A 15,090-nucleotide genomic window follows, 5' to 3' on the forward strand; every position below is an offset into this window, starting at 1 on the left:
TTTCAAATAACTGTTCTTGTGCACTTGCGACACTGGAGCCACTTTCCTGAATTTTGAGCTTCGGAGTATTGGCTTCCACTGTTTTCTGACCTTTTGTGCTTAGTGAATGAGACACTTCATTACACTCCACTGACTGACTTCCAATTCCGGACTTTTTTGAAAATGTAAAATATAGGCCTACGAGATGTTTTTTTGGGACTTAATTCGCGTTGGTCCTTCACTATTAATTTTTGAGACTGATGAAGCACTAAATACTGTGGAATTATTTTCTCCTTACTATGAAGTTTGGCATCTTAAACAAGTGTCGGGAAATCTTGCAGCCCAACTCTGCAGCCTCCAATGTTTAAGCGAACTGCTGAAACCATAATGTTTAAAGATTAAATCGTAGGCTAATCAAACCAAAGAAAAATACAGCCTTTCCAGAACATTGTCTGCCGAAGCCTGTTTAACCTACAAAAGGCTTAATAGCATAGGTCTTGCTGCGGCTTCAACAGGGCTGTTTAGATTTTTTACCTGATCACCTTTCAATAGGCAAATATTATTATTATCATTATTATTATTATTACTACTACTACAATAGGCCTAGTATTAGTAGTAGGCAAGTAGTTGCCTAGTAGTAGGACAGCCAAATTGTTTCATCAGTGGAGCCGCCATTAAAAGGAAACTGATGCGGAGCGCCGCGGCTCACCTCGGGGTGAATCGCGTCCCGAGGCGCGGGGCTGGCCTGCCCTGGCAGCGCTGGTTCGTTGGGGAGAGGGCAGAGGTCGCTGGCTGCCAAGTTTGGCATCTTAAACAAGTGTTTAAACAAGTGGCCGAGTTACGAGCGTGCAAAGTCGGGCTGGAGCCGCCGATAGAAACGAAACAAGCCGAGCACCGCGGCTCGCTGCTTACGCCTAGCCTCCCTGGGACTAGACAGTAGCGGAGGCTGTATTTATTTATGCCTATCTAGCACAACAACTTATTCCTTTACATATACTCAAACATAGCACAAGAAAGGGTTCAACAACAGGCAATCACAGCAGCTTGGTGAAGTTCTAAATCACATCAGTGTCAGACCTATGGGCCTACCCCCTTTTTTTTTCTTCCTTGGATCTGCATCAATCTCATTATTGACCTTTAGTGCTCCCAGTTGATGGAAATCCGTCGTAGCGACGGAAAACTTTAATCCATGTGAATATAACATCTGTTTAACTTATAACGTGAAAGCAAGGTTAATAATATAAACTTTTTCAGTTTTTAAAATGTTTTTAAAATAAACATTTTTCAGTTTTACTCAAATTAGGGTGGTGAAAAAGTTAGTACACCCCACACCAAAAACTACTACATCTAGTACTTTGTATGGCCTCCATGATTTTTAATGACAACACCAAGTCTTCTAGGCATGTAATTAACAAGTTGGTGACATTTTGCAACATCAATCTTTTTCCATTCTTCAGCAGTGACCTCTTTTAGTGACTGGATGCAGGATGGAGAGTGATGCTCAACTTTTCTCTGTAAACACAGAATCGCCAGTGTGTAGTTAAAACCTTAAGATGTCATATGATGGGAAATACGAGTGGGTCGGTTTTATTTTAAAAAAAGACAGAGGAAGTTATAGCCTGCACTGGTCAGCCAAATCACAATTCTGTGTTCAAAGAAAGAAATTGCAATGATTTTAATTGCTGGGTTTCAGTCATGTGACTTTTCTTAGCAGTTTTACAGGAGCTGGTGGTCTAAACGGCTGCCGTAGTGCAAAACAACTAGCGATAAGTTATCAGAGTACTCTCGTAATCTAGAAGCCACTGCTCGCTTTATTTATATATATATATATATTCAGAAGATTGCTATGTCCAATGGAATAGACCCCTACAGTCTGTGAAAGAAAGATTTGTCATACGATCTTGAAAACTACCCTTCAGTCGAGTTCCCCGACACCTCGAACTATCTGGGTGTTGTAGAAATCCTTCTACACTGCAAAACTGATGAAAGAGTATGGAGGCTTACAACTTGTTTACGTGGCTGGGTAAAGGACCTCGGTATCAAGTTGCTGCTGAATGAATCCTGTATTGTTTTTGCCCATGCAAGTATATTTTTTAAGCTTTTCGTTCGCGTCTTTACAACGAAGTGCTGCAAGTTGAAGTGTAAAGAAACAACAGTTCGCTTGATTCTCACTTGTGTTGGCTCTTATCTCTCAGGTAAATCATTCACAAAGATCATCAGAAACCCCTTTAAAGACCTGGATCTTAGTTAAACAAGATGGAGAAATGATCATGGCGCATTGTAATTATATGGCTGGGTAAGAATTTTGTCGCGACCTTCATGCAGATATACTTTGTGAGGAGTAAACAAAGAAACAGCTGGGGACTTTAGCGCTTTGTGACTTTAAAAAAAAAGTATCATCAAATGACACATAGCAAGAAAAGTACTTGGAAAACACTAAGGACGTAGTTGAGAGGGATATACAAAAAACTTTCACGAAGTGATCACTGCAAACTCGAGCATGCTTCAACTCTGCTCCCTTCAATTTCAGTGAGAGGTTCTAAAGCCACCTTTCTCGATGTCTGTGAAATCCTGTGTTCATTCACCCTTTTTTTATTAGTTCACAGGGAAAACCTGAAAAAAAAAAAAAAACTTATTGGTTTCATGGTTTGATCGATTCAAACAACCTAAAACAATGCAAGCATAAGGCATTTTTCATGCAAGCAATGCACCTTCTCCATACAAATACTTTGTCAACGGAGCTTTGGTAGACCACCAACTAAAGTTTTGGATAACTAACGAGGCGGATGTGACCTCACGTGAAACCCAATAATAGGAGCCACCATTTTGTTTTGGGGCGGTTCTAGGGGTGCGTCCCTTGTAGCTGGACAGAGAGTTTAAAAGTGACTGGTGAAAATCTAGACTTCAGTGTGTATCCTGGATATTGCTCAGTGCTTGAATTATTTTATACAAGTGCTTCAAGGTGACTTGTTTCTTGTAAGTTTGGCTACTTTTGAGGTTTAGACTTCCATGACAGCTTCCATTTCGTTTTAGTTAGTGTTGCATTGCTCACTGTAGTTTTTAAATTTAGTTTTTTTTTTTAACTGTCATTTTTATATTTTATTTCAGCCAACATTTTTTTTCGTCACTGGTTTTAGTGATAGTCTTCATTTTTGTTAACTAGGTTAACTCTGGGTAGCATGGTGGTGAGCACTACTGGTATCACCTCACAGCAAGAAGGTTCTAGGTTCAAGCCCAGTGGCTGACAGGGGCCTTTCTGTGCGGAGTTCTCCTTGTGTCTATGTGGGTTTCTTCTCCAGTTGTCCATAGGGGTGTGTGTGTGTGTGTGCGCCCACACAGAAACGAACTGGCCACCCTACTGCTGCAATTCTGGCCAAGTCAACCAAACACAGTTTGCCTCAAGCCCAGATCAGGTTTGGCAGTGACGATAACAACATGAACCCTGGTACACACCCCTCACACATTGTTTTTTGCTTAATTAATTGCAGTTGGAAAATAAAACAAATCAAATAACAAAATGAATTCTATAACTTGGACTGTTTCACGTTAGTTTACAAATTCTCAGACAGTCTGTTTTCACATTACTGAACCATTGTTTTGGATTCCTGTTTACTGAACATCAGTGCTAAGTTCAAAACCATTCAGATTTGCTGCCTTCTTGCCTGTTGGGTCATTATCTGACCTTCTGAGCACTTCTGGTTACGAGTACTACCCAATTGTTGTGTCCTTTTTGCTTGCGTATCTTCTAAAAAAGTTCAACCTGATCCCTCTGTATGCAAGACATGACAATTTTAAATAAACAGTACATTCAATGCAGTGCATCTTAAATTTATTTTTTTAAATTTAGTTAAAAAAAAAACCACTGAATAATTTCTTCATTACTTTCATTTACTCAACTTTTCATCATGACTTTTTATAAAATGCATTTACAATAAGGATTATTATTATTATTATTATTATTATGAAGTGTCACAAGATTAAACAGTTTGATTTTAGAATGTTAGGCTTTTTTTTTTTAATCAGTATCAATTAACAAGCATTAGACCAGACTTTGTGGTCTCTTTAGGACAGTAATTCCATTAATATGATAGCATTTAATATTTTCTTTATATTCCATATCATGCTGTTTATAATCAGCTGTCTCCCTCTGTTCAAGCAAGAAGTAGCTCCATGATCTCAGCTAATCTGGCTTCAAACCAGCACACTCACTGAACTTTACAGAGTCTAAGAAGCTTTGTGTCAGTAGACCAACATCAATATAGTGCAGTAAGAAAGTATTTTGTTACATTAAAGCTTTTCAACAAGCAATGATCATACATCAGATTAACCTCAAGCTATGATATTGCCCCTGTAATAAATCAAGTTATTGTTTATCAGATTAATGAAGAAAAACTAGGTGGGGCAGCATCATACCATGTGATGTTTTTCAGCAGCATGCCTTAAAGAAAAACCTGTACCAGAGCACAGAGGATCTCTGACTGGCAAGAGTGTTCACAATCCAACACAATGATGTGAAACACACAGCCAAGACACGCAGGATTCACTGTGGGACAAATCCGTGAAAGTCTTTTAGCAGCCCAGCTGAAGCTCAGACTTGAATGTGACTGAAGTTCTCTGGAGAGACCTAAAAATAAGGAATGTTACCCATTCAGTCTGACAGAACTTGAGAGGTTCTGAAGAGAGGAATGTTAGAAAATCCCCAAATGCAGGTGTGGAAAGCTTATAGAATCATAACCAAAAAAAAAAAACCCTATGGTGATCAACTGGTGGCCCCAGGTTTTCTCTGACCCCAATCCATCCTCCAGATCCATTAAAATTATGCAGAATCTGGAAAAAGGGTAAATTATTAAATATGCACCTACAATCAAGACTGGGATTTTACAATCACAAATGGGAAATTTTTCATTGTCCTGTATGGTTCACTGCATGTTAAAGTGATAACATGACTTTAATATTCACTTCGATAACCCTGAAGACAGCGTTCGTGTCCATTTTAGCTTCAGTAGGGGTTAATCAGAATGTCACAGGACCTACTCATAATGGTGGTCACACTCTCGATCTAATACTAACATTCGGGTTAAATATAGAAAATATAGTCACACTTCCACAGTCTGAAGTTCTCAGATCATTATCTCATCTTATTCAAAACAGGTCTGAGCAACAATATATGCACCTCACCACAAGACTGTATTAAACATACATTCACGTCAACTACTGCACAGAGAGTTTTATAAATAATCTCCCAAAGTTCTCAACTTTGATTGGATCACCGTCAGCCCCCACAGAACTTGATCAGGCAACTGAATGCTTAGAGTCAACGTTCCGCTATAATGTAGCTCCACTTAAAAGGAAAATGATGAGAGAAAAAAATTAGCACCCTGGTATAACGATTACACTCACACTTAAAAACAGACCACTCAAAAATTAGAACGTAAATGGCATCAAACAAAATTGGTAGTGTTCAAATTAGCATGGAAGGAGAGTTTCCTGAAGTAGGGGTCGACCGATAATCGGCCTGGCCGATATATCGGGCTGATATTCTGCATTTTTAGGGTTATCGGTATCGGCCATAATTTCCACCGATATGCCGATAACATGCCTTTTTGCAGCCCTTTCGTTCCTAACGCGACTGTCACTGCACGTCCTTTCCTGCACTCGCCTCCGAGTTCAAGAACACGGTCCCACCCACCACAACATCTGATTTGTTTGGCACAAGGGATACAGCCAATCAACACGCGTAGCTAACCGCTGTGAACTGTTTCAAGGCGGCCGTATGGGCACTCGGGCACAAGCAGATCCCACTTCAAGGTAAGGACACGCTGCTTTTGCCGCAATAAGTCACAAACACACAAGTTGCAAGAGCACAACATCATATGTTTACATTCTTCATCTACTACTCGTTAAAATTGTCCATTTGCATCTGTGTAGCCAGGCAAACTTAGCTTACAGAAGGAAGCACTTGAATTAGCCTACAACCAACTAGTCTCGCTGAAACTACATGTAATGTGGTCCATAGTAAGCAGTCCCCAGCATAACGTAGGCTACAGTCATTTTTAAATCCCCGTCTGGAAACGTTGTGAATGTGTCAGTAGTTCTACTCGAACAGTAGAATGACAGCCATACAGAGAGGTGGTCAAGGGAAGACAAAATAAAACGTAGTGTTTGTGTTCTGTAGGCTAGCGCAAGCCTACTGGCTATTTGTTATGGTGATGAGTAAACTTCATGACGTGACTCGTGCTCAAAAAGCGCATTGCACTTGTATATGTTAGGTAACTTTATAAAGCGCTATTTGAACATTTAAACAAACAAGCCAGGTGTGATATGGTGCTAGTAGGCTATGTAATACTGTAGGGAGTTTGTCAGGACGCTTGTTGTGGGCTCAGTAATTAACTGTGTCATGGATGCACACTTGCTTGGATAAACGGTAATGAACGAAATACATCAATTAAACTCTTGACTTAAATGTTCTTATGCTACTTCACATTGCGCTGTAATGTACTCCACTAGTATTTATAATTCTTGCGCAAGTGATTCTCCTCGCTAGCGCTTCTGATTCGGAAAGCGACATACTCTTAAAGGAGCAGAGCCATAGATGGTTACTTGTTAAATTGTTACATAATAGGGAGTGATAGCCTACTTTATGTTTGATTTTCCTTTTTATAAAATGCTGCAGGCAGCTCCCTACATTTGATTTGTTATTTAAAAACTACTTGAAGTTGGTAAGTCTTACTTGGCTCTTAGTGTAAAAGAATCCAGAGTGTATTTTCACTTATTTTCCACTGAAAATGGTGAGCTGTAATATAGTAGGGAGTGATTTATTTTTTTTTATTGGTGAATATTATTTTATTTCTCATTTTATTCTAACTAATGTTTGACTTTATTGTACAAATGCTGCTGGCATCTCCCTGCACAAAATTTCATGTTCAATTTTACAATTAAACATACATTTCATGGATATGAAGGTCTGTGTCAGTGTGTGCCATGTTTAATTTCATGTGAATTATAATGTTTACATTTATCTGTTGCACATATCGGTTATCGGCATCCCAATTCCATAATAATCGGGATCGGTATCGGCCCTGAAAAAAAAAAACATATCGGTCGATCCCTACTCGGTGTGATCATTGACTTTAGTCTTTCATTTGAAACTCATATTGATAACATTACCCAGGTAGCTTTCTTTCATCTTAGAAATATTGCTGAGATATAAAATGTCAATACATGATGCAGAAAAACCTAGTTCATGCTTTTGTTACCTCTAGATTGGATTATTGTAATGCCTTACTGTCTGGATGTTCCAATAAGTGCATGAACAAGCTCCAGTTAGTTCAAAATGCAGCAGCAAGTGTCCTTACTAGAGCTAGAAGATACACTGTAAAAAATGTAACTTGCAAAACTGTTGAGTGAAAAAAGGATTCTAAGTTGAATGAACAAATTTCCCTTCTAATTGTTCAAGTAACTAAAAAATAATTATATATATATTAGTTGCGACACCTTCCTTCGCCACAAGTTCTTAGGAATTGGAAAATTAAGTTAAGTGAACTTCTATATTCAAGTGCTGATTGACGCCCCTTAACCGATGCCACTGCGCATGCGCACTTCACAAGTTCGAAAGTTTCAACGGTTGGGTGGAGTGAGAGTCTGTGGAAACTGACACGAGATGTTGTATAGGAGTCTAGACTAAGCTTTCCTCAACAGAGGCCAGGGAATTCCCTCCTTGTATGTCGGTATTTGTTTCTGTTTGTGTAATAATAGGCAAAGCGAAGTAGAACATAAGTGTTGAGAGGTTTGTGTTAACCAAAAAAAAAAAAAAAATGTAATGCACACTAAATCATTGTAAAAAAAAAAAAGTCAAGCCAACTTAAGAATGTAACGCAACCTGCTGCCAAAGGATTTTGAGTAAACTCAATTTAGAACCATGATGTGCCAACTTGCTCTTCTAAGTTAATTGGCATTATTATTTCAATTTATTTCAACTAAACAATTTGTTGGACTGAACTTCTAAAGGCAAGTCAAGTCAACAAAATACTCTTCTATATGAACTTAAAAGAACACTTTGGGGTGTCGTGGCTCAGGTGCCATGCCATAAATCCGGGGACCCGGGTTCAATTCCGACCTGAGGTAATTTCCCGATCCCTTCCTGTCTCTCTCTGGCTCATTTCCTGTCCCTACACGGTCCTATCCAATAAAGGTGGAAAAAGCACAAAAAAAGAATTTATGATAATGTTTTTTGTGCCAACTTGCTTTTCCAAGTTAATTAGAATGATTATTTCAATTTATTTCAATAATCACAATTTGAATGCACTGAACTTGCTAAATAAAGTAAGGTCAACATAAAATACTCATCTATGTTGACTTAAAAGAGCAAGTCAGCACAACTATTTGGCCCGGAGTTGAGATTACTCAAAATCCTTTGGCAGCAGGTTGCGTTACATTTTTAAATTGGCTTGACTAATTTTTTTTTTTTTTACAGTGTATGACCATATCACCCCTGTCTTATCCACACTGCACTGGCTCCCAATCAAATTTCATATCGATTTATAAAATACTACTATTGACCTTTAAAGCACTGAATGGTCTCGCACCATAGTACCCGAGCGAACTTCTGGTCCTTTATGACCCGCCATGCCTACTTAGATCAAAAGGTGCAGGCTATCTGCTGGTACCTCGTACAGCAAAGGCTACATCAGGGGGCAGAAACTTTTCTTACAAAGTCCCACAGTTATGGAACAGCCTTTCAAGTAATGTTCAGGACTCACACACAGTCTCAGTGTTTAAATCTAGGCTGAAAACATATGTTTAGTCAAGCCTTTTGTTAATATATATTTTTTTTTTTTAGGTAAAGGAGTAGATCTGGAAGGTCCTCGGGCATAGAGTGTTTTGGTAAACTGGGATGTATAGATGCTGTCAGGCCCCTGCTCACTTGCTCTCTTGGGTTTGTTGACAGTGTAGTGGCTGGCTGCTTTATGACAGGGGCGCCCTCATGCCTGTGTTACCTTCTGGCTCTCCCCTTTTAGTTATGCAGTCATAGTTAGTTTTGCCAGAGTCCCTGCTTACACTCAGTGCAAAATATATACTGTTCTTTCTCATTAGGTGACATTAGGCATACCTAACAACCTGTGGTCCCCCCCCTTCACTCTGTCCCTCTGAGTTACATGTCAATCCTGAGACCGAGATGCTGACCTCTTCTGCTCCTCGGACCTGCCTGATCCATCCTGATGCCCTATGTCTGGCTGGAATCTCATCAAATTGCTCCTGTGGAGGATGGCCCCATATGGGCAGTCAAAAGTCACATTTGGAAGATGCTTTGGACACTTACAGTAATGCTTTTATGGCTGAGGACTACAGTTAACTTGCTAACTTTAGGACTGCAGTTGTCATGAACAGTTTTGCACTCAAGTTTCTATCAATGAACAGTTTATAACATCAACAAAAACTTCATATTAAAACTATATTGAATTTCCTAGTTTCTCGGTTACTTTGTGACTATATAGGACACAGTCATAGAAGCAAGTTATTTATAATCACGTTGTCGGTTATCACCCAAATGAGGATGGGTTCCCTTTTGAGTCTGGTTCCTCCCGAAGTTTCTTCCTCATGTTGTCTGAGAGAGTTTTTGCTTGCCACCATTGCCACAGGCATGCTCATTGGGGATAGATTAGGGATAAAATTAGCTCATGTTTAAAAGTCTTTAAATTTTCTGTCAAGCTGCTTTGCAACAATGTCTGCTGTTAATAGTGCTATAAAAATAAACGACTTAAGCTGGTACATTCACATTGCATTGAAAACACTTTAGCTGCTTTTGGAAAAGTTGAGATATCAGGAGTTTAAAAAAAAAAAGTGTATGCACCTATTTTGCACTTTTTACCCTACCACAATTCTCTGCACAGGAGGTTAGACTGTCTCAACTTAAAAAAAGAAAGGCCCAAACAGTATTTTCTCTAAGAATTTGGTCCCAGGTCAAGTCTAATTGATGACGGACCTTCTGGGACTAGAAGGCAAATATCAGATTAGTATAAATGGACAGAATGAACCACACTGTAGCTGCTTTAGATTGTGATGTGTTGCATCCTGGCCCATGGACTCAGTTCCAGAGTAATTGGATTTAGTTACTGTCATTCAACAAGGCAGCAAACCACAAGCATGCATCAGTAATTCATCACTTATCCTGTAAACCAGCTGATTATTTGTGGCATACAAACATCTGCCAAGAATGAGTAAAGTCTGTCTCTGTGTGTGTGTTTTGGGGGTGGGTGCTGCATTAATAAATTATATCAGTGGAAAGTCCTCATAAGTAATACAAGACAAGTGTGTGTTTAAAAGAAAAGAATGCCACAAAATATTTTAGAAATGTGTTGTGTCAGGAGACCTGTGGTTGGACGACTTTGAACTCTTGTTCATGAGGTATAAACACAATAATATTGGTTGCTACCAGACCAAAAAAAACAAAACAAAAAAAACCCCTCTTCACTCTCACATAAACCCAGGAATACAATGACTCTCATAAGCAAGAAAGAGATCATTCAGCCAGAATGACTGTGTGACCTGATCATGACAGAGAGAGATCTCCAGCCTGGGGACATGAGGTAAGGATTTCAAGCTCATTTCATATTGTTTTCAGTTTCACATGGTAATGAATCCTGTTTTCAAGGGTACAGGTTTACTGGTCAAGCTAAAAAGAGTCCTAAAGTTCCAGTCCATCCACAGAGAACAACTTATGCATTTTCAGTGTTATCAGTGATCTTATAAAATCACATTATTGTTATATATTTAAATGCCTCTGACCAGAGATGGTCAAATATACCAAAAATTGCACAAATAAGTATTTTGAACCTATGTATGTATGTAAAGTAAGTAAATAAAGAGCCTTTGTTGGTTGGAGTGACTCAGGGGCGCTACAGTTCATCTTCTGTCTAAGGCTACTGATTGATGCCAGTACCCTCACCTCAACACAGCAAACAAATAAGACAGAAGTGACTAAGTGAAGACTTGCCATTTCAGAGAGAAATTTAAACAAAAAGCTCAGAGATGTCCACAAGCACTGGCGACCTTCTCTGCCAACACAGACAGTCTGTGCCAGCTGCTCGATTAAAAAAAAAAAAAAAAAGGAAAAACAAAAACACAAAACAAACAAACAGTTCAAGTTTCAATGTTCAAGTGATTTATATAATCTCTGCTGTCCATAGTTTGCTGCAAATCCAATTGTTTCACCACAAAATTATCTTCGATTGCCAGCAGCAACGCCATATTTGTTGATCGAGTCTCATGCTCTGATCGGCTGAGCCGGACCACATCATAGCGTATGCAGTTATGTTACACCATGTAATTATGTTACAGAGCCAGGCAGCATACCACAGAGGGTAACTGAGAAAACCAAGCACATATACATCTGGAGGGAAATTTCATATTTTGCACTTTTTTTTTTTTTACAGGGAAATGGTTAGCAATTTATTAGCTGAGAATGCACCAGAAGGCACCATTAAACACCATTATAACTGCAATAACAATGTCCCCCTGTCACGTCAAAGGAATAACAAAATTACTGTACCACCCAGTAAATTAGAACCAGAATCACTAAGCACATCATAAATATTACGATATAAACATGTTTAATGTGGGTGGTGTTTTCCTTTCATATATGAATCTATAAGATACTTCGGAGATTTTTTTTATGCAGTTATATAGAATTGGAGATGCATTAACCCTTCATTTTACCACATGAAAAACTTCATGACATCCTGTACGTTGCATGTGATAAAAGGGTGGACAACTATGAGCACATATCCAGGACTTTTCCAGGAACTGTGTGAAAAGCCCTGATTATCTACATCATCTGAACAATACAATCCATGAAACCTGTTTCCACTTCAAGTTCATATCACCAGAAAAAAAAATAATCATAAAGTAACCTTTTAAAGGCCTTCTGATCACTAATAGACCGTGTACTAACCTACTGATTAAGCCCAATGCAGTATACACTTCCTCATCAATATCTGTTACAAGTACTACATGCAATGAACCCCAGCATATATACCAGTACAGTAGACCTACTGGGTTTTTATTCTATCCATTAGAGGGATCAGATTTTACACTCGTCTCAAGGCTTGAGTTTACAACATACAGTTCATCATGTGAGGCTGATCAGGCCAGCTGTCTGCTGCTGGCCTCAATGCGACTCCCTGCCTCAATGTGTGCGTGTGTGTGTTTTAATGATTAACCCATGTTCAGACAGGGTACAGCCACACAATCTACCTCTGAATCAACATTCTTACTTCAAACAATTTTGTAGGACAACTGAAAATGATTTTGGATCCTCTAAAATACAGAAAAGAAGGAAGACATCTCTATCAGTTTACAGTGAAGCATGACAGTTCTGGGAAATAAAATTGGGAAAATATGCTCAAATATAATACTTTATTTAAAAAAAGGAAGACATTCCATCAGGCAACTTTAACCCGGTGTTCTGTTCATTACTTGCATGTAAGGTTCACAGGTCGTATTGACTTTAGGCAGCTGAGACAGTAAATAATATTTGAAATGACCAACCTTGAATATAGCTATGTTTTTGGGGAACAATAAAACAAACAAACACTCTTCTCATACCTGGCAATTCTCCTACCAGCAAGTGTGTGTAATCATTTATAAGTAAAAATAAAACATGGACATAATGTTTTCCTTTGCACTGTGGTGGTACCATCGGGTGGACATTTTTTTAGACTTAGTATGCATGTTTTAGCAGTGCATGTTGTGTATTAGCTTTCAGATGCTTTAAAAGCTAGTGGTTGTCCTTAAGGGCCAATAAGGTGTCAAAAAATTAATTATACATGTTTAAAGACACATTTCACTCACACACAAACAGTAACCTCTTATTGTCATCAGGGTCACAGTGGATCTGGAGCCCATCCCAGGAACACTATGTACGAGAACGGGAACAATCCCAAGATGAGATGCCAGTCGATCACAGGGCACCATGAAACCAAACAGGCAAATTATCTTAGCCAATGCATCTATTGGCACATTTTGGAAGGTAGAAGGAAACCGCAACAGGACATGGGGAGAACACGTACAGAAATCCATCCAAGATACAGACGAAAGGTACCATGTACATATACAAGATGGTACCACCCCAGCGACAAGGAAAAAGTACAGTTGGGTCTCTTGATTTCTGTGTATTTAATGTCCATTACTATTTCACCATTTTTGTTTGTGGGCCAACATGACCAGAACATAACCTGTGTAATGGAAATATAAAAATGGGGAACAGCACTAAAAAAAGTTAATATTTCCTTTTCAAGTTCAACTGAAAATGAGCCAAGCACACAAAATGTAATGCTGAAAAAAAAAAAAAACGTGTATGGTTACACTTTAAATAATTAAAAAAGTAAAATGGGTCCACTGGTATTTCACCACTTTTTCCAAATCGGTTTTATTCTTGGGTCATTAGGACTAGAACATTATGTGTGTAACATAAATAAGAAATACAGTAAAAAGTAAAACATTGCCTTTTCATGTTAAATGGAGAAAATAAGGCAAAAAACATTTCAGTATGGTTGCATTGTAAGTAAACACAGGTCATGATGCCTGTGTGCTGCCACTGTACCCTAAGGCTTTATTCCAGCAGGCATGATCTTTCTTCACTGCATCAGGACACTGCCATGCCTTACAGTTCTCTCCTATTCAGCTCAATTAAGTTATTTAGAAAGAAGCATCAAGCCCTGGAATCCACTAGTAGGTATGTATAAATACCATACATAAATAAATGAGAGAGAGAGAGACTCTTACCATCGTGATATTTACTTCTTTCTCTTCGAGCAACTGTTCACTTGGACTTCATAAAATGATTCTGGACGTCATAAGCGATTATAAACAGATAGAAACTACTCCATTTGTCGAAATCGCTTGCTTTCTGTGGTGTTTATTATAGTAACTTTTTTCAACCAATCGCGTTTAGAAGGAGCTCCGCAGCGTTCCTGACCAATCGTGAAGCACCTTTGGTAAAGAGGCGGGGCTTTTGTAGCTGAAACTCACGGGTTCATGTGACATTTCCTCATGTTGCCTTTGCACTGTTTAGTATGGAGGCACAGGAGTGGCGTGAAAAAAAAAACTGCAAAAGAATAAGAAAATAAATGTTAAAAAAGAATAAAAGAATGAATAAAAATAAAAACAATGGGAAAATAAATGCAGAAATAAAAAATAAGAAAATAAATAAAAACAAAAATAAAAGAATAAGAAAATAAATGCTTTTCCCTATTGCTTTATTCTTTTTCCTTATTGCTTTTTTGTTTGCTTGAGTGAACAAGCTGTCAATCAGCTAGCTGTGGGCGGGCCTTCCTGCCCAGGCTGAGTCGTCAATTCCTGCACACATGAATCCTGCTGGGGAGGGGAAGAGAGGATTTGCTTCCTCTATGTGTACGCTGGCTGTTATCTGGTTTTATTCTTTTTATGGCACTCCCATGACAATATTTCGTTTCCTCAACGTTTTGCTGTGTAAAATGACTTAAAAATTACTCATTATTTACTTTTATGTAAATGGCAGTCTAGTGTAGTGGGTAGTGTCAGAGGCAAGAAAAAAAAAAAAAAAAAGGCAATTAAAATAATCTCATCTCATTATCTCTAGCCGCTTTATCCTGTTCTACAGGGTCGCAGGCAAGCTGGAGCCTATCCCAGCTGACTACGGGCGAAAGGCGGGGTACACCCTGGACAAGTCGCCAGGTCATCACAGGGCTGACACATAGACACAGACAACCATTCACACTCACATTCACACCTACGGTCAATTTAGAGTCACCAGTTAACCTAACCTGCATGTCTTTGGACTGTGGGGGAAACCGGAGCACCCGGAGGAAACCCACGCGGACAACATGCAAACTCCACACAGAAAGGCCCTCACCGGCCGTGGGGCTCGAACCCGGACCTTCTTGCTGTGAAGCGACAGCGCTAACCACTACACCACCGTGCTGCCCTGTCTGATTCATTTTTTTTATTCTTTTGCAGATTTATTTTTAAGACAATCCTGTGACTCCATAGTTTCGTAAACAAATATGTGAATAATATACCACCAATTATTATTCTGAGAATGTCATGACCTGCAACTTAGGTGCAGAATGAATT

The 15,090-nt window shown here is 38.9% G+C and overlaps 1 protein-coding gene across 1 annotated transcript in view; it reads right to left on the reverse strand.

Annotated features, from left to right (window-relative positions):
- Positions 1-13,910, reverse strand: part of ece1 (endothelin converting enzyme 1) — a 114,427-nt gene extending 100,517 nt beyond the window's left edge. The window contains exon 1 of the mRNA XM_060910363.1: positions 13,762-13,910. Within this exon, the coding sequence (XP_060766346.1) occupies positions 13,762-13,764 (3 nt within the window). The 5' untranslated portion in view covers positions 13,765-13,910. The remainder of the gene's footprint in view (positions 1-13,761) is intronic.
- Positions 13,911-15,090: the final 1,180 nt, after the last annotated feature.

The sequence above is a fragment of the Neoarius graeffei genome, chromosome 26, assembly GCF_027579695.1.
Source record: "Neoarius graeffei isolate fNeoGra1 chromosome 26, fNeoGra1.pri, whole genome shotgun sequence".
Classification (NCBI taxonomy): Eukaryota; Metazoa; Chordata; class Actinopteri; order Siluriformes; family Ariidae; genus Neoarius; species Neoarius graeffei.